The sequence below is a fragment of the Poeciliopsis prolifica genome, unplaced genomic scaffold (assembly GCF_027474105.1).
Source record: "Poeciliopsis prolifica strain line A6 unplaced genomic scaffold, Auburn_PproV2 SCAFFOLD042, whole genome shotgun sequence".
Taxonomy (NCBI): Eukaryota; Metazoa; Chordata; class Actinopteri; order Cyprinodontiformes; family Poeciliidae; genus Poeciliopsis; species Poeciliopsis prolifica.
In genome coordinates, this window is record NW_026562417.1 from 2,323,202 (window position 1) to 2,343,336 (window position 20,135).

Here is a 20,135-nt window from a genome sequence, read left to right on the forward strand (position 1 = left end):
AAAATAAATACAGGGGCTCAAGATTTTTCTTACTGTTGTTTTTGATATATATACTTACAGCGATTTCACTCAAATTTGACAACTGATTTAGAGCAGCTTTCCTTAAAGATTTTGTTCTTTTAATATATTGGTACTGATCTTTACAGCTTCCACATCTCTAGTTTCTGTACTAAATATTCCCACAGTAAACTTTATGCAAAGGTAAATAAATGTGGCCAAATTGGGGACGAAAATGTTTTTCAGTGAATCAACTTACTCTATTAAGAAATTTCTCTATCATTGTTGAAAACTGAAGATTTTCAAATAAACATCTGAGAAATAGGTGTCTGTCAGAACATTTTTCATTCATTTCACTATCGAGACTAATTTCAGACAGCAATTCAATTGCATTTTTTCTGACATTCCGATGAAAATGTCTGTTCATTTTCCTGAGCCGTTAAGCACCAAGTATTTTTTCTGCTCCAAAAAATGTTGCATTACATCGTCTCCTTGGTATAAAAGGTGGCACCAGATTAATAGCAGTAATCAAATTTTCTTCCATGAGACAGGATAGATGTTGGAATGTTAACTTTAATCAGCGGTCATCAAATCTTTCCATGAATGGTACAAAACGTCCTGTAGAAGGCGTCACCATTTCGTCCCCAAATAAGTTCAGCAATAGACGATTCACATTCACCATGGATCAAGGTGTGTTCATTTCATGGTTTAAAATAACTTTTTATAATTTGCCAAAAAGTTGTGGATTCTTGACCTGACCCAGAGCTTAAAGCAGCTAATTTGTCCCAGGAGAAATGGAGGCAGCAAACATTCTAGATCTTCCTGTGAGAAACAACCTGCTCCATCCACTTCCCCATTTCCTTAATTGTGGGCGACCGCTGATTGATTTGATTGTTAAATCAATCTCATCTACCTCCGCATCGACCCAAATCGGAATCGGCAGGTCATGCTTTTAAAAGATCGGCCATAAAACTAACGGTGTAACTCTGATACAGATATGAGTAAAGCAGTTCAAAAAATGTCGTTTTTCTGCTTTACCATATGGGAAGGCTGGATGAGCAGAAGGGCCTTAAGAGATGGGATCAAATGGATCCCTGTGTGTGGTTCAGTAGGGTCACCCCGAACACCTTTACAGAGTCTGACGGGACAACCCACCCTTGTTTCCACCTTGTCCGACCATGACATCTTCTATGGTCTTCCTTAGCATCATGCTAAAAAGTTATTGTTTGTTTTTGTTGAACCTACAGAAAAGACTCAGTTTGTATGCTTCAGCATTTCAAAATCAACAAGAAATCAATTTATCTCTAAATATTCCCTTTGTCATTCATGATGCCAACAAATGGATCTCCAAAGAAAAAAACAAAAAACAAAAAAAAACAAGAGACATGTTTAACCAATTTATTCAGGAACATACACGTACAGGTATTGAGTACATTAGTATTTTTATAGCATAGCATTTCGCCTTGACAACAGCTGCTCAGGAGTGACCGTACATTGGCCCAGTCGTATCTTCTCTCAATGAATATGATGTGAATGCTCCCTGCAGAATAAGAGATACCCCCAGCTTTCCACAGAGGACACGGTAAGGTCCAACACAACCAACATCTGAAGACACCAGGATGGTGGCAGGCTAGGATTTCTCTTCATAGTCCCTTCTTGGCTTTAAGTATTGCTCTGACATACTTTCTGTGGCATTCTTGGTAGGAGAAAATAAAAAAAAAAAAAAAAAAGGAAGAAGGTGGAAGCAGGGACGGAGGAAGGTCATTGGCCAAAACGATGGCCGGGTGAATTCCCCCCTTTCACAGTGAATTAAATAAATGTACAAAGGACTTCAACCGCTGGGCTTTAGTCTGGACAAGTTGGCGACACAAGAGGTCAGGGTGATGAACAGGGGATAGTAGCAAGGGTAGGTGACTCCAACACTTTGCTCATCCCCTGTGCTACATCTGCCCAAAGATTTGATAAAGCTTCTGAAAATGTGCCTCTTTCTGTAGGAAAGGAAATGCACTAAAAAAATCCACAGAGCAACAACTTCTGCTCTCCAGAGCGTCATTACCTGCCCATCTTCCCCTCTGGTCCTTTTAGACAGAGTGACAAAGTGCTGCTTACAAGGAATACTCTGCTAACTGATGACGCGACACCACTGGCACACCACACACTAGTACAAAGTGCAATATAATAGACGACAGCCACGCCACAGCGAGCCTAAGAAAAGCTGTATCACAAGGTTATGGGACAGGTTGCCAAGTCCTTACTCAAAAGAAATCCCTGGAATGTTCGAGAGATTCAACTGGGCTTGTGCCGAGCCCTAGGAGCAAGGAGGTCAACACAAGCAATGGGGGTTTATCTATTTTAACAGTCCGTCCAGTCGAACAGCGCCAGACCAAGAGGTTCGTCGTTGAGCCAGTCTGCTTACTGGAATGTATCGAGAGGGAAAACCTTGAGGATGAGCCGCTTCTGGTAGGCAGACAACTTTGGCGTCCGTTTTGGGGAGAAATAGTAAAAGTTGGGCAAACGAGAATGAACACCCAAGTTGCAGGTCCTGTGTTTGATGTTGGCAATGCTACAGTGCTAGTTCAAGTGCGTTCAAGGCGTCATTAATAATAAGAAAAAAAAAACACCTGGGACAGCCAGAACCAACTAACCTGGACATTGGTGGAAAGGGGGGGACAACAGGAAGGGGATGGGTGTGGTGTGAATTGATGCCACTACGTTGCAGTCTAAACCACAGCTGTTGTCTAAGAGCAAACACATCCAAAAAACTTCACAAGAACCCAAACTAGTTTAGCGGTGAAGAAACAAGGTCATGCTGTTTGAGGGCGACAGTTTCCTGTCGTCTAGCTATTGTACAGAGAAGGACGAGGAGGAAACAGGTCTAGTAAAATATCATGTATATTGAGCCAAACAGCTCGCAGTATATTACCACTGGTTTCGTAACAAAAATCTGGAAACTTTTTCTTCAAATTCCCTACCAAGAAAAATACAAAACATTATAAGGCGATAAGTAACTATTTTTTTAAATTTGTATGTTTTTGTTTTGTTTTTTTTTCTTCCTTTTTTCTTTTTTATTTGAGAAGCAAGTACAGTGCAGTTGATCCTCATCGCAGCCAGGCAAGGACTCACTGTTGCCTGCACTCAGCTGGGGGGGTTCCATCCTTCTGTAACAAATCACAACAGGGTGGGGTGTCAAGACCACGCCTCTGTACATGGGACAGTAAGACAGCCTACACATGAAGCCATGGTCAACAAGCAGCTGGAAGCTGTAGAGGTCACACTGCCTGAAGGACGGTCATGGTGAGCAGCGTCTATTTGGCTTGTAAGAACTTGGTGTTCTGATTCGGGGCTTTTCAGACCGATGAGGACACTCAGTGAAAGAACTATATCGGCAACTAAAGTCCTTCAATGGAAACGTATTCAATGGATTTTTTTTCTGCTACTACATCACAAAGTTTTGATTCTTTTTATGCAAGTGGTTGGGCATCAATACAAGATTGCTCTTTACAAGGTTCTAAACATAAACCATACCATGTCCCATCTTGCAAGGTCCTCAATAAGATTCAAGTCTGGACTTTAACTGGGCCACTGCGTTACTTTATTCTTTTCAGTCATTCTGCTGTGTTTAGCATCTCTAACGCTAGAGAGGCATTCATGTCTGGCCTGGTGGCTGAGGAGCATCAGGTCAGGACTTCTAGCATCCTAAATCCTTTGGAGGCAAAACAAGTCCCGATCATCACTCGTCACCACTGTGACGAGTGATGATCTGGTATGATGCCACTAACATGCAGTGTCTGGTTTGGACCCTGGTCACTTGGCCTCTTCCTCATTCTGTATAATGGTGTTAAAAGAAGCAGCCTGCCTGTTTTACAAACAATTTAAAGCCCCCAAAATTCCTTTGATGGGCTTCATTTTTATTAAAATTTTCACCATGACTGTCGACAGAAAAGTGCAGAATCTCTGCATTAATTTTTTTTTATAACTGGGTACATTTAAAAGCTGACAAATCAAAATTTTCTGATTTCTCATAAAAATACAGAAAATCTATGTTTTTACTCAGATAAAACTACAATCGAGGTCAAAAACAATCCTCCAATTCTGCTTGTAGCTTATTTGGTCAATGTGACGCAGCAGCAGAAACTAAACTTGAAATCCTTTTCACATCTCAGGATACAGAAACCAAGAATTCCCAAACAGAACTAATGTCCCATAACACTTTGGTTTGGGTATCTGTGCAATCAGCTCTGACAGCAATGTAATTACTTTTTTAAAATCTCATTATGGAAAGCACATGATTACTGCTGACTAACGTCTAATTCTCAGGTTAACATCTTAAGGTGACCTGAAATAATTTAGCCGTCATGTGTGACATTAAAGCAGATTAGCATGTAGCGTAAGACAACAAATGACATGTTAATGGGCAGTCAGACACCAAATACTTTGTCACATTTATTGGCACCCCTGGTTAAGATGTGTATACAGCATTCAGATTAAACTTCAGTAGCAGAAGCACCATCTCACTGTGCAGGTTTCATCAAGTCAAATTTGAGACTTTAATACGACGTTGAATAAAACTCGAGATCAAAACTACAACATAGGAGATGGTTAGCAGATCCTTGTCTATTGCACTGAGGCTGGGAACAAAAGCAAACCAGTGACAAAAACCGTCAGTCAGCTGCTGATAAATTTGGATTTACCAATAATAGACGGGAAAAAAAGCTAGCTAGTTAGCAAAGGTATGATAGCAGATACTTAGAACTTCATCCACCTCATTACAGAATGAAGAGGTCTGCATGTTTTTAAAGACCAAGTCTTAGGGTCTATGGACACCTTCTCCAACTTAGGAAAATTAGATTTTTACTGGATGCTTGGTTTGTGGACAAGAGTCATGGTCAGTCCATTTTGTGTTGGTTTGATCATGATCCTGGTACAAAAGACCCAGCGGTGATCCATTAGTGCGCGTTTGCGGTCAGAGGCCACCAGATTTTTATTTACTCATATTTTGACTAGTTCATGACGCCAAGCAGTCTAATAAGGTTAAAAAGGACAAATCACAAAATGAAAATTTAAAAAGTGACAGATTGCACAAAGTGTTGGGCAGCCTCGTTTTCTAAAGCCAGTTTTCTACATTTTTTTTTTCAGTGAGATGACGCTATTGCAATAAAACATTAACTTCCAGGTTTGTTTTTGCTGCACATCTTTCATGGGCACCAACAAAATGGAATTGGTGGTCACCTACAACCTTTCTGGGTGTTTGTGGAAACCAGAATTTCACCACAGCAAAAACAAAAATAAGCAAACAGGAGAGGAGAGGGCTGGACAAGATTCAACACACAGAAATGGTACAGGTGTAAATGCTGATCTCATGGGTTAAACAAACAAAAAAATAAAAATTAAAAATAAAAATTAAATCCAACAACAAACTGGTGGATTAGTACTTTTGGTCAAGTGCAGGACGGCGGCGGAGGAGCGGGAGGGGAGTGCAAAGAGACGGCGGATGGAAACCAAAAGGAGGAAAGCCATATTTAAAACAAAAATAAATTAATTAATAAAGTGGCAGGGTGGTGGGCAGGGAAGGGGGGTTTGGGGGGGGTTGATGGTAGTAAGCTGACAAATCGCAAGCTGTACCTACCAGGATAGGGTTATTTGTCTATAGTCACCATTTAAACCTAGTGAGGAAAAATTTAAAGAGTAGCTGACAAAAGATGCAAGTAACTGAAGATGAAAAAACATTAATGAACAGGAAACAAATCTAAAGCACAACCAGCAGAATACAAAAGACCTTGGAGCTCAGGAGCAAGCAGAGATAAGAGCTACAGAAAACGGATCAGAGCCGTGAAGCATCCCTGCAAACTGCCTGCTCTGTACAGAGCTACACCAGCCATTGGTTTGTTTCAACCATTAAAATATAAAACCCAGAATTCAGTTTCTTAGAAAAATAAGCAGTTCACATCACTGCTTAATTTTGATGGAAAAATGAGTGGAAGGAAAAAGTGTGGTAGAAAATGTGAGGAAAGGATGAACGTTAGAATTTTTCCCCAGGCACTGGATCTCAAGGACAATTGACAATTTTTTTGAGATTCTAATTTTCTAACAAACTGAATTTTGGGGTTTCATTAGCTGTGAGCTACGATCATCAGAATTATAAAAAAAAAATCTCAAAATGACATAAAATCAAAATAATTATGGAAACAAGACAGCACTTCCTAAATCAGACAACATGGACATTAAAAATTAATTTTAAGGATTTTGGATATGAAAATAGTGCTAAATTGTAATTGTTCAACATTATGCAAAGGAAATATATATATATATATTAAAAAAAAAATCAACTTTAGCACTTACAGAACTAACCACTTAAAATACACCAACTAGGATGACTTAAGCCTTACACTTCCTATTTAAAAGGATACTAGTCATGTTATTTTTATCATTTTAGTTTTGGCATGCAGCATTCAGTTTTAAGCGACTCTTAAAAAGATGAAATGCAGAGGAGGAAAGAAAAAAAAAAGCTTTTATATTCATGTCTTTCAGAGGGAAACCACAGATAAAGTGGTTGTGAATCAGCTGAATTTGACAGTGTATTCTGTATGCTGAGATCTGAAAAGTGTTGGGAGGACAGCTGTTCTCCTGCTGCGGCTCAGGACCCCTGAGGAATGTGAAAAGTGCACTGCAGCGAGATCGGGTGCAGCGCTAGCTGCGGCTAGCCTTCTGCCTGGAGCGTCCTGAGCCGACAGCAGGGAACTGCTGAGCAAGGTCTTTTCTCAGGACACCAGAACTCTTTAGAGGAAGTCATCACGGCGTGCTCTCGCGAGCTTACCTTGGGGTCGTAGTCGGGGTCGTTCTCCTCGTCGGCCTCCTCCTCGCCTTCCTGATTGGAGAGAAGCAGCTTTACGTGAGCAACTCTGCTTCAGAACTCGCCTCATTTCAGCTCTTTAACACCATGTTTACCTCATCATCTGCTTCTTCACCCTCTTCATCGTACTGGAACGGGAGAAGAAGAAGAAATGCTTTAGATTCAGAGCCGTGCAGCTACAATAAAACCAAAAATCTTTTACCGTGTTAAAGGGTAAAGGTTGGGTGATAAATTGATTTTATCAATTGATCAAATATTTTGGAAAATTTAGATTTTTTTTCCCTTTCTTTTCCCCCCCCCCACTACCAATTCACTTGTGGGGTTTTCTATAATTCAGAGTGATGAGTGCAGCCAGGGCGGCCATCTTGTGTTTTTGATTTCAGGCCAATGATGAAAGTATTAGAGAAAGGCTTTGTCTTTATTTTTAATTACAAAAGAAAAGTCATGCAACAATAAAGTCAAAATAAAAGAATAAAGTCTCAATAAAAGCATAATAAAAATTGTAATTTTATGAAAAGCCCAAAAGTTAAAATAAAATAAAAAATTAAAATGAGGAATATTGAGCATCTTGTCAAGTTGTACTTTGGTATAAATTTTAATTCTTGTCTTTAAAAATTCTTACAGCCTGGCCCTGATACTCCGTCGACCAACTCACAGAACACATGAATGAAATAAAAGCCACTTTTTGGAAATATTTTCTGTCATTTCTTGTTAAGAAAAGAAAGCAACCAAAACTATTATGTACGTCTGATGTAATATGAAAAGAAACAAAAGTGCGAGGTTTTATTTTTAAGTCTTTTGGCCCAGTCCTGATGGAGAGAACACTCACGTCATCGTCGTCGTCCTCTATGGCCTCGCCGGTGAAGTAGAGCACGGCGCGCGGTACGATGCGCTCCCGAATGAAGTGGCCGATCTCGAAGTCTGCTGCCAGGATCGCCTCGGAGTCCTCGTCCTGAAGACAAGCGCTCAATGTCTCGCACTCCAAACAATAGCATCACCGATGCTGGATAGACGACGCGCTGCAACACTTACCAGCTCTCCGTTTTCTGGAACTGCATATAAACAAAATAAAAAGGCGATGTGTGAAGCCACCAGAAGCAAAAAAACCATGAGCGAATTTAAAAGCCGCCTCTGACCTTCAGGCGGGGTGAAGAAGTTGAAGAAGGAGTCGTTGGGGACGGTCTTGGTGACAGTCCTCACCGTGCCGCGGCCCTTGTGCTTCTGCTTCTTCTTGATTGTTTTCAACGTGACGTTCTTTCCCTTTGTCCAGTCGATCGTGCATCTGTTGGAAGAAAAAACAAAAACCCTAAACAGTAAAACACAAAGCATTCTTTGCAAGAATCAAAAGTAGGAGCGACTGCTCACCCGACGCAGCTCATGATCTCCGGCCCGTCGAAGGAGAACGGGTCACTCTCATCCGGTTCCGACCTCATCTTGTAGGTTTTTGATAGCACTGTGTTTGTGAAGAACTCGTTGGGTTCGAAGTGGAACTCTAATGTGAAGCTCTGAAGAGAGAGACAGAGACCACAGATATAAACAAACAAAAAAAAACATAGCATTTCACTTCCTGGTTTTAACTGTCTAAATAAAGATTACTCACCATTGGCTGTCCCGGATCGGAGAACTTTACTTTAATATCTTGTAAATGTTTTAGAACGGGCTCGTCGTGCTCCTGAAAGAGGAAATGATGCAGTTTAGTGGACCATCAAGTCTCTGCCAGCAGGTGGCAGAAAACCATCATATTTGCACGGTTTGTGACCCATTTTCCTGTCTGTACCTGCAGCATGTCGCTGAGCAGGTCCACGTTTTTGAATACTGTTAACCAGAACTCTGGGATGCCTTTGGGATTTTCCTTCTCTTCATCCTTCTTCTCTTCCTCCAACTTGGCCTTCTCCTTCATCTCATCCTGAACCAGAGAGGAAAAAAAAACACGACAGAACAAAGCATTGACAAGCCTCTCGTCTTCATTGATTTGTGACTGGATTGAAGGGAGACAGGAAGCATGCGGCTGTATACGTCACCTGTACCTGCTTACTTACTGTCAGCTCTTCCTCTTCATCGGTCTTCCACTCACATTCTTCGTCTGTGGGCTCGTAAGCTGCTGTCACTATCTCGCTTCTCTGCAAAACAAAAGCCAGGAAGAAGACGTTAGCAGGTGTTGGGAGCATAACTAGTTGTAGTTTCAAGTAAACTTGTTTCCTGTTTAGGAGGAAACTTGTGACTTCAGGCCTGATTGTTGAATTTGGTCAGGATTTACTGGTCGATTAAATATTCTAATTTTCTTTGAGAAAATCTGAATATTTCAAATCAACGTGGTGTTTTTCCTGTTGACTAAAGCACAGAGGTAGAACTTTTTGAATAATACTCATTTTTACTTTTACATGAAAGCTTCTTACATTTAGCTCAAAACGGTGCAAAACAAAACAAAAAAAATGTTTTGGCTTATTTATAAATAAAAAATGGATCGAGTTGGAGGCATTTATTGTCAAGGAAGAATGAAAATTCCTCAGCATTTGAAGCTGATGCTTTTCATGTGATTTCAGGAGTTCTTGGTGCAGCGCCACTCACAGGCGAGGGGTTGAACAGATTTCTCAAAGGGTTTGGCTTGTTTGACAGTGCAAAGTGAAGGTGAACCGCAGCAGATGAAAATGGAACAAATGTTGCAACTTTGGTTTCCAATCAAACCGAGTCTCCAGACCCGCTGAACACAAAGCTATGGGTTCAGCAACGCCACATGTGAAGAGAGAAACCAACTTACTTTGTCAAAGAGGGGCTGGTAGAGCGCTGCGTACTTTCTCTCCAGTTCATGAACTTCTTCATAGAACTTGGCTTCGATGTGGGCACATTTGACCTGCAGGTTCTTCAAAGCATTCACACGTCTCTTTACGACCTTCGGTAAGCTGTGGGGAGCAGAAAGGTGGTGTGAGAAGTCAGCATTTATTTTATTGAATCATTTAAAGAACTTTTGTTACCTTACTACCAACTATTTTCTGGTGAAATTCTACAGATTTAATAAAATATATATATTTTTTTTTTTAATAAATTCAGCCATCTGGAACAAAGCAGGTCACTCCACAAACAATATGCTAATGTGTTGCTAACATTTACAACATAACATTGTCACCTTTTGGTTTTTATGAAACAACCTGCAGAAACATTTACTGTAATTACAGCTGCTGTTCCATCAAATCCACTTTGTGGCTGGAACATGAAAAGAACCAGGGAGGGGGGGGCTACAACCAGCTGCTCCATCTACTTCATGTCACCATCTAAAGCTCCTGAAGCTCCGCCCACTCAGTTGAAAGCTGGAAAGAGTCGGTACAGAAGGGGCCTTCTGTGCTGTGCAGCAAATTAAAATGCCGGCCCGATGCTGGCGAGGAAGTGTGTTTGGTTCCTCAGTACAGGGATGGAACTGGTGAGTTCACTGGCCACTGCCAAACACTCGACATGCTGATCAAAGAGCTGCTGGCTGGGGGTTCAGCTGAGGAGGGGAGCAGGAGGCGGCACAGAGAGAGAGATGTTTTCCCACAGAACCAAACAGCTGGGTTCTATTAGACTTGGGGTCAGTTCTGCTTTAGGAAAACTTATTAGGTGAGGAGAACCGAAGCTGAGCTGTCTTCTTTGTATTTCCCATCAGGAGTAACATTTTGAACAGAAAAAAGGGTTTGCATCCAATCTGCTGATAACAAATCAGAGCAACATAACTCTGGTTCTGATTAGTGTGTCTTCTGTGTTTTGGCGACTGCCTCAGTGTGCATCATCATCTAATTATTATAAATGCGAGAGTGCTCTACATATTTCACAGCGTTCACCACTGGGAAAAGCAGAGTCTCCCACCTTTCCATGTATCCTGACGGGGAGCCGTTGAGGCCGTCCAGCCTTTCCTGCAGCGCAGCCAGGATCTGTGGGTTCTGCATCATCTGCACAGTGAGTTGGCGAGCTGCAAGCAAACAGATTTAAAAAGAAAAAAAATTATACATGCATCTACTCTGTTGTTTTCAGGAGCACTGCCTGCTGTTGCCATTTTGAGTTCACTCAGAGCATGACGTTTTTGACAGGTTTAGGGAACCAAACGAGATCAAAACAAAAAACAAACTGCTGTTTGGGAGATGATGAAACTGTTCGTCAACACAACTGGCATAGACTAGAAAACAAAGCTGCTGGTTAAGTTCCCATCACCTCACTGCTCCAACAACCTGAAAGAGGGACTCTGGATTGTGTGTGTGTGTGTGTGTGTGTGTGTGTGTGTGTGTGTGTGTGTGTATAAGAGGGAGAGCATTCTAAGCTTGCAGATTACACGCAGAAGCAGTCTGAACTGGACGAGGCAGAAGCAGCGTTTCTCTCCACAGGAAGCAGCGCGTTGGGGGCATCAAAGGAAATGTATGAACATCGGCAACATCCAAAATAAAGAGGATTAGCGCGTCATGCTAGGTTTAAACAGAAGTACACGACTGCTACGCTGGCATTTTTTTTTTTTTTTAACATGGCAGTAATTCACTCCCAACACGAGAAGTAGGTTGTTGCGGTTGAAAGCCAACCTTTGCTGTTCTCGTCCTCTCCGGTCTCCTCCTCCTCCACATCCTCTACGTCCTCCATGTCTGCTGGGTCCATCTCAGCCTGGTCTTTGCTGCTCCGGGGGGAGAGAGACGGCGGTCAGCCAAAACACACACACTTCACAATCCTCCACTCCACAGAACACATTTCAGCAGGTAAACTGACAGTGCAGCGTCATCACGTGCAGAAACTAGCGATTATTTTAAAGGCTGATTAATTGATTATTCTAATTTTTATTTTAATAATTCTACAGATCCTTCATTTTCAAACAAATTTTTTATATATTAGACATGGATTAAAACATGCAAACAAATAATTAAAATCTTTTTTTGTCCTCCACCAAATGGCCTTTGCCTTTGTATATCAACAATTAATAATTACAAAATTTTTTGATTATTCCAATCACAATCATTTCAGCCCCCCCCCAAAAAAAAAAAAAAAAAAACGATTTCATATTTGTGTTGATAGTAGTTATTTCAATCGATTAATCTTTTCGGCCCTTTCAGAAAGTATTTTAGAATAACTGTAGTTGCTTCAATCGATTAGACGATTAATCGTTTCAGCCCGAGCGGAAACGATTCTAAAAATGAGTGATAATTCTGTTGCTTATCCTGCAGAGGGCAGCATGTTTTGAGCTCCAACACTTTGCTTCAAAACGGCTTAGCCCCTCTGCAGCCTGGGGTGAGAAATAATCAATCCCTGGTGTCAGGGAGACGGATATGTCCCAACGGTGACGGCTGACATTCGCCGAACAGCTCTCGGCTCTTGACAGATCACAGTCACCGTCGCTCAAATGTTAGAAAAAAAATAAAACCCTTATGTGTGGTGATAGCCAGCAGAACTGGTTGGCAACACTGCCCTCTAGAGGTGAAGTTATGCAGACCACACCGGAATCTAATGTCAGCAGGTGTTAAATGACCCCAAATAAATCAGGGGGGACATTTTGGGAGAAATTTGTCAAGGATAAAACTAAACTCATTCAGGCCAAAAGATGCTATAGTCAAGCTCGAATTTGGCAAGAAAACTCAGAGCTACAGTTAATCTAGTGCGAATATTAGGGAGATTTCATAAACAAATGATTTCCCATTCATATGCAAACACTTTCAAATTAACTTCAAATATAGCAGAATTGGTCATTAGTCATTATATGGTTGTGCTACATTTTCATACTTTTTTGTTTGAGGTGATGCATGTTTGCTTCTTTTAATTTATAACAAAATAAGCCAAAAGAACCTTCTGAAAAATAATGGATTAAAAAGCAAAGAGGGTCAAACGATGATCAACACTCACTTGTCGATGTCTGCCATCTTGACGATACTGCAGAGGGAAAAGAAAAACAATGTCAAGTGTTTTGCTAAAACATTTTATGCGTGATGAGGACGGCTATTTGTTGCATCATTTACTATGGAAAATTCCTTATAAGAATTATGATTTACCATTTCTCATGTTAAATTCCAGTCAGTGCCACTAAAGAACCTCCAACACTGTACTGCTGCAATTATTCATTTTATTGTTTGTTTGTTTTTTCTCGTTTGATCAATGAGGTCAATAAATTTTAAAGTATGATTAAATGTGTGTATTTTAATTATGCATAACTTTATTTTGTGACCAATGTCCGAACCAAGCAAATGGGAATGCTTTACGAGAACTATAACACTTGTTCTTGGGGCTATACTTACAAAGTCGTACATGTAGTTTTAAAAAATAAATAAATACAAAATTGGTGTCTTCACGAAAAACCTTATCGGTGCACATCTCTATTCAACTCTTATTAGATGCACGCAAACGATTGGCGGATGTACAGACTTCACCGTCAGATGACAGTCGCTGCAGAAATATGTTGTTAAAGAATATCTGCATGACAATCAGCGAGCATGAAGAAGAAGAAGCCTCGTTCAGGAGGATTAAATGGAGGCAGGAGTCGCAGTGCTTCCCACAGACAGGTTGCATGCAATGAAGAGATCAAAGTCTTTTCTTTCTGTTCAGAGAAAACCTGCCTGGAAATATCTGGAGTCTGTATGGATGCTGGAGAAATACTCAAGAATGCTCACTTTAATTCTAAATTATATTTTAGCCCGGAGGGCAAAAAAAAAAAAAAGTGTAAACAGTCAAGTTCCTTCCCACTCAACACAGATCCTGAGAACCATCAGTATGAGCCCATGTAACCAGAAAATTCTGCATAAGTCTCCATTTGTAGCTAATGCTCATGTCAGTATAAGATCCACGACTAGCATTAGCTTTCATTTACAGCATTACACATTTACTCGTTTCCCACTTGAGCTGGGAAGAATAGATTACCATACAGACAGAGATGGCACGGTTTGGCCTTCTTCCATCACATGGAGGACATCTTTGTTTTGATTAAGCTGTTTTAGCCTTCAGGATTAAAAAATAATTTAAAAAAAACAGTTGCTACAACAATGCTCTTACCACAACAAGCAAACCACGTTCTGGGTTTGACCAAATCTGTAAATGAAATGTCACAAGCCTGATTTCAGAGTCCACATCCCAAGACCTGCAGCTGAAGCAAGATGCAGTCACAGGTTTTTATTTTAAAGATGCACTTGGTCCCCAAGTGTGTGGGTTTGAGCGTGTAAAAAAAGAAAGTTGAGTGGAAGGAAGAAGTAAAGTAGAAAACAAAAGGTCTCACAAGCATCCTCAAAAGGACTGTCAATCCCATATAAGATTATCAAGACTTGAAATCCCACCAAATACCAATTTAACCATCTCATGGAGAAAAACTGACATTTATTGCTCAGTGGTTCACTCAGGGTGAGTTAAATGTGGCCTTTCATTAGGGCAGCAAGATGCAGGGAGAGGCACAGAACCAGTGATTTGAAGAATAATTTTAAGTATCTCCACTGATTAATCTGGCAGCCATGTCATCTGCTGGTGTCCACATGTTTTGTTTTTTTGTCCTGTAAATAAATGAACAGTAAATTCCTGGACAGTATAATGACATTTATTTGAAAAATTAAAAAAAACTAGATGTGAGCAATCAGATCCCCCCCAGACACTCTTCATCTTGACTTTTCATTCACGGTAAGCCAAAATCATCCTAATGTACTTTAAATGTACCCTTCCATGTATACGTGTATGTAATGTGACATGTGCCCAAGTGCTATATTAAAAAGTAGGGTTTTTTTAAAGAATTATGTCAACATTATGTCAGAACGAGCCACAGTGGTTTAGCATTTCAAAATTGAACAAATCTAATCAAAAACTAAAAAATTTAAATGTTTGGTTAGAAAGATCCATCAATCTATCATCATCCGGTTAATCCAGGGATCGGGTCTCCGAGGCAGCAGAGGCCCTCCTGGCCCAGCTCCTCCCGTGGAACCCCGGTGCGCCAGAAAGATGTTCAGGGACAGAACCGCAGCAGCGGATTGCTGGGCCCAACTTTTCTTTTGTGGAGAGCCGTTCTCCTCCTAATCCCGGCCACGACCACGTGTTGCACGCTGAGGTCTGCCAGACCATAAGTCTGAGCCCGGATGGGAGGCTGCGCGTGTCAACATTTAGACTTAAAGGGAATAAAATGAAAAAAAAATCCTCCAAAAACGCACGAGTCACCCTATAAATGCAGGTCGGTGTTTAGCTCCGGTGTGTTACCCGGTGGAACTTCAGCCGGGCCTCCCGCTTCTGCCGCCGAGCAGCTCCACTAATTCAGGCTAGTTAAGCTAGCTTCTATGCTGCTAGCTTGATGCGGACCACTCAGCCCGAAACAAGTGGGAGGAACATCTCAGTCAGACGGGCAGGCAGGCTGTCCCGGCTACATAATGTGGTCCAGTTACTAAGCGTCCTCTATATCACGTTTTAACCCCCTTTGTCTTACGCAAGACTCCCGGCGGCCGTCGCGTGCGCTCAGTTCCTCGCGACCCACCCGGAGTATCACAGACCCAAAACATAACGTTAACTCCGAAAACACAAGAACCCTAAACACGTGTCAACAAACGCTATAAACGTCGAAGCTTACAGCAGTCACCCAAACGTGTTGTCTTGTTGAGGAACAACTGGTTAAAGCATTCCGGTGAAACAAAGAGAGACGGAGAACCGTTGTTTTATTCCTCTACTGGCGTATAACGTTATCGCATCATGGAGGCGCCTGTCTCAATGGCTGCTGCCGCTATCTCGTCCTGACTAGCATTAGCAAAGCGGTAAACGTCTCCCTGGCGTCGTTTTCGCCAGCTGACTGAAAACCGAACTCTGCAGGCAACGCGAAAGTTTGGGGCGTCGGCGTCCGAGCCCTTCCCAGGCGCTGTCGCTTACCTTCGCTCTGCGGCCGGAGGATGAACGGGTCGAGCGGCGCTGCGCAGTTAGGTAGTCTGAAGAAAGAGACTCCGCTCCGATGGCGGTAAAAGGGAGAGAGATCCCGCCGCCCGCGCTCATATACATCCGACGTCATCACGTAAACCCGCTGTCGCCGAGGCAACGCTGCTCATGGGAGGGCCGAGGCTGAAGATTCGTCGTCAAAAACCAGCATCCTCCATATCGACATATTAATGATGCTGATGTGAAAACACAAAACCTTGCTTATTGCTCTTCTTCAGCGTTTTTTTTATTATTATTTATTTCAGCATTTCTTTTTCCATCAATACATCAGAACGTGATTGTGCGGACCGGAAGTGTCCACATCCCTTCAATCTTTTTCATATTTTGTCATGTTTTAAGCACATACTCCAATGCACTGAACCATATGATCACGGTGCAACCAATCCCCTTCAGGATTCCTCTGATTGACTGATGGGCTCCACCTGTTTGGACCATATATCCAGCTGTTGTATGAAGGCCTCAAAGGTTTGTTGTTAGAGAAGAAGCACCGCTGGTGGTGGCAAAAAATATTCCAACCTATATCTCATGCAGGAAGTTATGATTTAAGGTATTTATGGCTCGCTGCCCATGCTGTTCTGGAACCTGACCTGCAGAGCGAATCAGTCACAACCCAGCATCGGTTGATTTATTTCAACAAAATAACTATCTGTCCACAAATCTGGGCTTTATGTGGTGGAGGTGGGAAAGGTACCCAAAAAAAAAACACCATACAAAGCATTATATTTAGTTTTATAGTCTTAGTCATATAGAGGATGTTGCAAGCATATAAAAATGTGTTTTCCTGAGATAAAATTGAATCCTACAAAGAAATACGGTGGCGGCGGCATTATGCTGTGGGGTAGGCTGAGATCCTGCTCCGAACTGATGGGAAGATAGTCTGCAAAAAAAAAAAAAATGTAAAGAAACACTGGTAGAAAAACTTCTGTTTATTAAGAGTCATACTTTCCAGTAGAATCACCACCAATAATTTAGTTTCAGCATAAACTACTTTTATGTAGATGAACTTTTCAAAACAGGAAATGACAGGACTGTTTAATCTGCCACAAGCCCTGCGCACAGGAAGCATATTCAGCCACTCGCAGTCTGAGAATTCATTCAAAATAACCGCAATATTTCACTTAGTGGTTATTTTCAATTTAGATTCTCATCTGGTTTCCGTTTGAAAAAAGTTTTTTTTTTAAAAACCAAAACTGTGGTGCAACTCAATGAGAGTTTCTGGTCAATGCATCATTCAGCAGATTCTTGTTTCTTGTATGACACCTTATCAACGTCAAACATCTTTACACGGCTAAAGACGAAAGTCAAAACATTTTTAACGCGTTACATTTTTTTCCCCTAATATTCCAAATAGTTTTCTGTCTTCTTCAGCTTTTTAAATTAACTCAGTATTTAAACTATATTCCTAGCAAGGATTACAGTTGTGTCACTTTTCGTCTCTCTAAGTTCATCTTGATGAGGAAATATTTCTGTCGTCATTCTTTCACAGTTGACTGACCTTCCATCACCGTGGCGACTTCTGTTGCTCCCAGATGATAAAATGAGCAAATCTAAAATCTGATTTGATCATACTGGGATAAACTCATTGTGTTAGTTTTTATGAACTGACCCAAGCAGTCGCCCTGTTAAAATTCTTTTTTCCAGATTTTTCGACATGCTCTGACACCGCTTCCATCTTGTTTGCGATTAAAATGTGGGACTTTTATCTATTTCTTTCCATGCATACCAATCAACATGTATACATCACGTAAATATGCCAGATTTGGCCAAAAAGGCTACTTTTCATCTGTAGTGCTCCAGCGGGTTGTTTGCTTGGTGAAACCTGTAAAAACAACACGACTCAGAGAACCAAGAATTTCACTGAATAGATCTGACTTACACATCCTCACCGATACCCGATCTAGAATTTGTTCATTATCGGGACCGACACAGACAATAATATCGGATCGGTGCATGTCTAGTTTGCCATCCATTTTTTATAGAATGCATTGAAGCCGTTTAAGGCTTTGTGTTTATAATGTAATTAACGTACCAACTTGCAGTCTGTTCACTGTTTACGCCAAACGACTCTTAACCTGAGATTTAGCCGAACACAGCCAGAAGGCAAGACTGTGAGAATTTGTGAGTGATTCATCCACAGTCTTCCTCTGAGCAATATCTGGCACGAGCCCGACGCTCCGTTTTTAGGTCGCTTTTGCTCAGGAGAAACACTTCCCACGATCTATCTGTGTCAGACCGCAGATCTCCGTGACTCATCATCAGCTGAGCTCCGGAGGAGACGGCGGTCGGTGGGCCAAAACCCCAAGAGGACCGGCTCTGCATCGGGGCGCCAATCGTCTTGGGCTCCGTAAGACGACTGCCGGGTAAAATCACCAGCAAGAAATGTGAGGGTACAGCATGGAGATGTGCAAAGGAAGCCAAAATATGTTTCAACATACAAAACCACTTTCCCCATTTTAACATCACACTTAGTTACACTGAAACTTTGCTTCAGGAAAGTCGTCAAGTCCAATTCACCTCTGACATCACAACTTAGAATAATTATAAAGAAGCAGACACATTTTGTAGCACAATCACAAAACCATTTATTGCCTTCACTTATAATAAAAATGTTCTATAGCTCTAGTATGACTTTGGGCCTTTGTCTCTTTCAATAATAGTGATAAGAGTTTTCTATTTTTAAAAAAACTAAACAGAAATTAAAACATTTGTGCATCAGGACCAGTAATAATGAGATAAGTGTATAAAACTATGAAATATGATCTGAGTAATTGTGCAATAGAAATTGACCTTTTTGATGTGTAAAGCCTATTTGTTAAAAATATGAGGAAAACTCAAAACATTGTGAGTTTTTGCAAAATGTGCGTCTCTTTGCGTATCCAATGTATTGTTGGTAGTGAAAAAGTGTTAGATATCGGCCAGGGTAGTTTTTATCAAAAAGCATCCAACCGTCAGTCTTCATGTGAATTTAACACAATCGTAATGAAAGTGTCATTTTAAGGACGCTTCCGCTCTTTAATCTCGACACCGGACAGTGCATTAGTTCTTATTTAATGCATCATTAGGTAAAGCAAAACCCCCCCCCAAAAAAAACCTCGCAGTTAAAAATGTTCAAAGTTGCAGATCTCCCTCCATCATCAATAATGCAGAGAGATTGTAAAACTTTAATTTTCAACCTGAATGCATTCGAGGTAACTATCCGATATGCGCGCTCCCCTTCACGAACAGCCAGGCCTTCGCCTCTTATGTGTGCAAACAATAGGAGAGTTATTTATATACCACGACTTGAGAGCTCTAGTGAACTGCCATTAAAAGGGTGACAGTGGATCCTGGGGAGAGAGAAAGACAGAGGTACAGCTCAGGGAGAGCAGTGACATTCTTCTAACATTTACCGACCCGACTAATTAACAGAAGCAAGTGTGTGTTTTTATTCTAGCTTGGCAGATTCTAATTTATTTCTTCGTCGCCGTAAGAGTGCGGCCGTTCTGAAAACACCCGACACATTCTTTTGTAAAGTTTTGTCCTGCTTCGCCAGCACGACTCCCAACGCACTTGCTGGTCACCGCTTTGGCTTTGAAGGCTTAATGAAAAGCTTTCCTCCAAATGTGAAGCACCTGGATCTACAAACCAAATGCTGATGGTGTTATATGGAGAGGAACTGAGAGTCCAATAAACAGATAGTGTGAAAAACCAACTAATCTTACCAAGTATTTTTGGTCTAGCGCCTAGTGCAAATATCTTAGAACATTTGAAATAAGACAAAACTAACTTACACAAAACTTTTCAGCAAGATATAGCAGCTTGTTTTAAAAATAATTCCTGAATATTTATGAAAAAGTGCTTGTTTGACTGGTAGACTGGCACCTACAGCGGGTTCTCTTGGTTCTGGACTGGGTAGACCGTCCTAAAATGTCTCTACTTTTGCGAGTTTTGGGTTCCAGCTAACTGGCATTTCAAAGTGCTCATAATGTTATTGACCAGACAGATGATAACTTCCTTGATAACGTCAGAGCAAACATAATTCCAGACCATGATGGTGCCACCACCACCTCTCACTCTGGGATGTTCAGTGTTGTCCACTCATCAGACAAACCTTTGGGTGTTGAGGCCCAAATGCTGGTCCTATGTACAGACTGAGTGTTGCACTCTAAATCAATGAATTCAAATGAACACAGGTGTGTAAAATTAAGCATCAGGGTATAAAGACTGGTCCCATAAGCTTTTATGATACCATGATTGAACGCCAACCAAACAAAGTCATGACAAATTCCATCTTGATTAGCTCATGTAATTATTAGAGAAAACTAAATGTTGGTCTTTGGAAAGAAAACTGTGCAAGAAGGACAAGTACGACACGAGGAGAAACTAGCAAACGAGCGTTCAAATGATGCTGCTCACTGTCGGGTCA

The 20,135-nt window shown here is 41.2% G+C and overlaps 1 protein-coding gene across 3 annotated transcripts; it reads right to left on the reverse strand.

The window, feature by feature from the left end:
* Positions 1 to 1,381: 1,381 nt before the first annotated feature.
* Positions 1,382 to 15,775, reverse strand: nap1l1 (nucleosome assembly protein 1-like 1). Of its 3 annotated transcripts, XM_055055706.1 has the most exons (16): positions 15,668 to 15,775; positions 12,692 to 12,718; positions 11,386 to 11,474; positions 10,685 to 10,787; positions 9,606 to 9,747; positions 8,875 to 8,967; positions 8,625 to 8,753; positions 8,448 to 8,519; positions 8,213 to 8,352; positions 7,984 to 8,129; positions 7,880 to 7,899; positions 7,677 to 7,799; positions 6,943 to 6,975; positions 6,812 to 6,862; positions 5,624 to 5,660; positions 1,382 to 3,155 (listed from the first exon to the last, which is right to left on the reverse strand). In XM_055055706.1, the coding sequence occupies exons 2-15, from the start codon at positions 12,706 to 12,708 to the stop codon at positions 5,655 to 5,657; spliced, it is 1,164 nt and encodes a 387-aa protein (XP_054911681.1). In that variant the 5' UTR covers positions 12,709 to 12,718; positions 15,668 to 15,775; the 3' UTR covers positions 1,382 to 3,155; positions 5,624 to 5,654. The 3 variants fall into 3 exon arrangements, with proteins under 3 accessions (XP_054911681.1, XP_054911680.1, XP_054911679.1); XM_055055705.1 differs by lacking the exon at positions 5,624 to 5,660 and having other exon boundaries at positions 8,887 to 8,967; XM_055055704.1 differs by lacking the exon at positions 5,624 to 5,660.
* Between the last annotated feature and the right edge of the window lie 4,360 nt (positions 15,776 to 20,135).

Bases quoted from the DNA above. Each gene is read 5' to 3' on its own strand.
- nap1l1 (XM_055055704.1), bottom strand. The intron at 8,353-8,447 runs GTGAGTAATCTT...CTCTCTCTTCAG, and splicing joins CCGATCCGGGACAGCCAATG to AGCTTCACATTAGAGTTCCA. The intron at 7,900-7,983 runs GTCAGAGGCGGC...GTTTATATGCAG, and splicing joins CTTCTTCACCCCGCCTGAAG to TTCCAGAAAACGGAGAGCTG.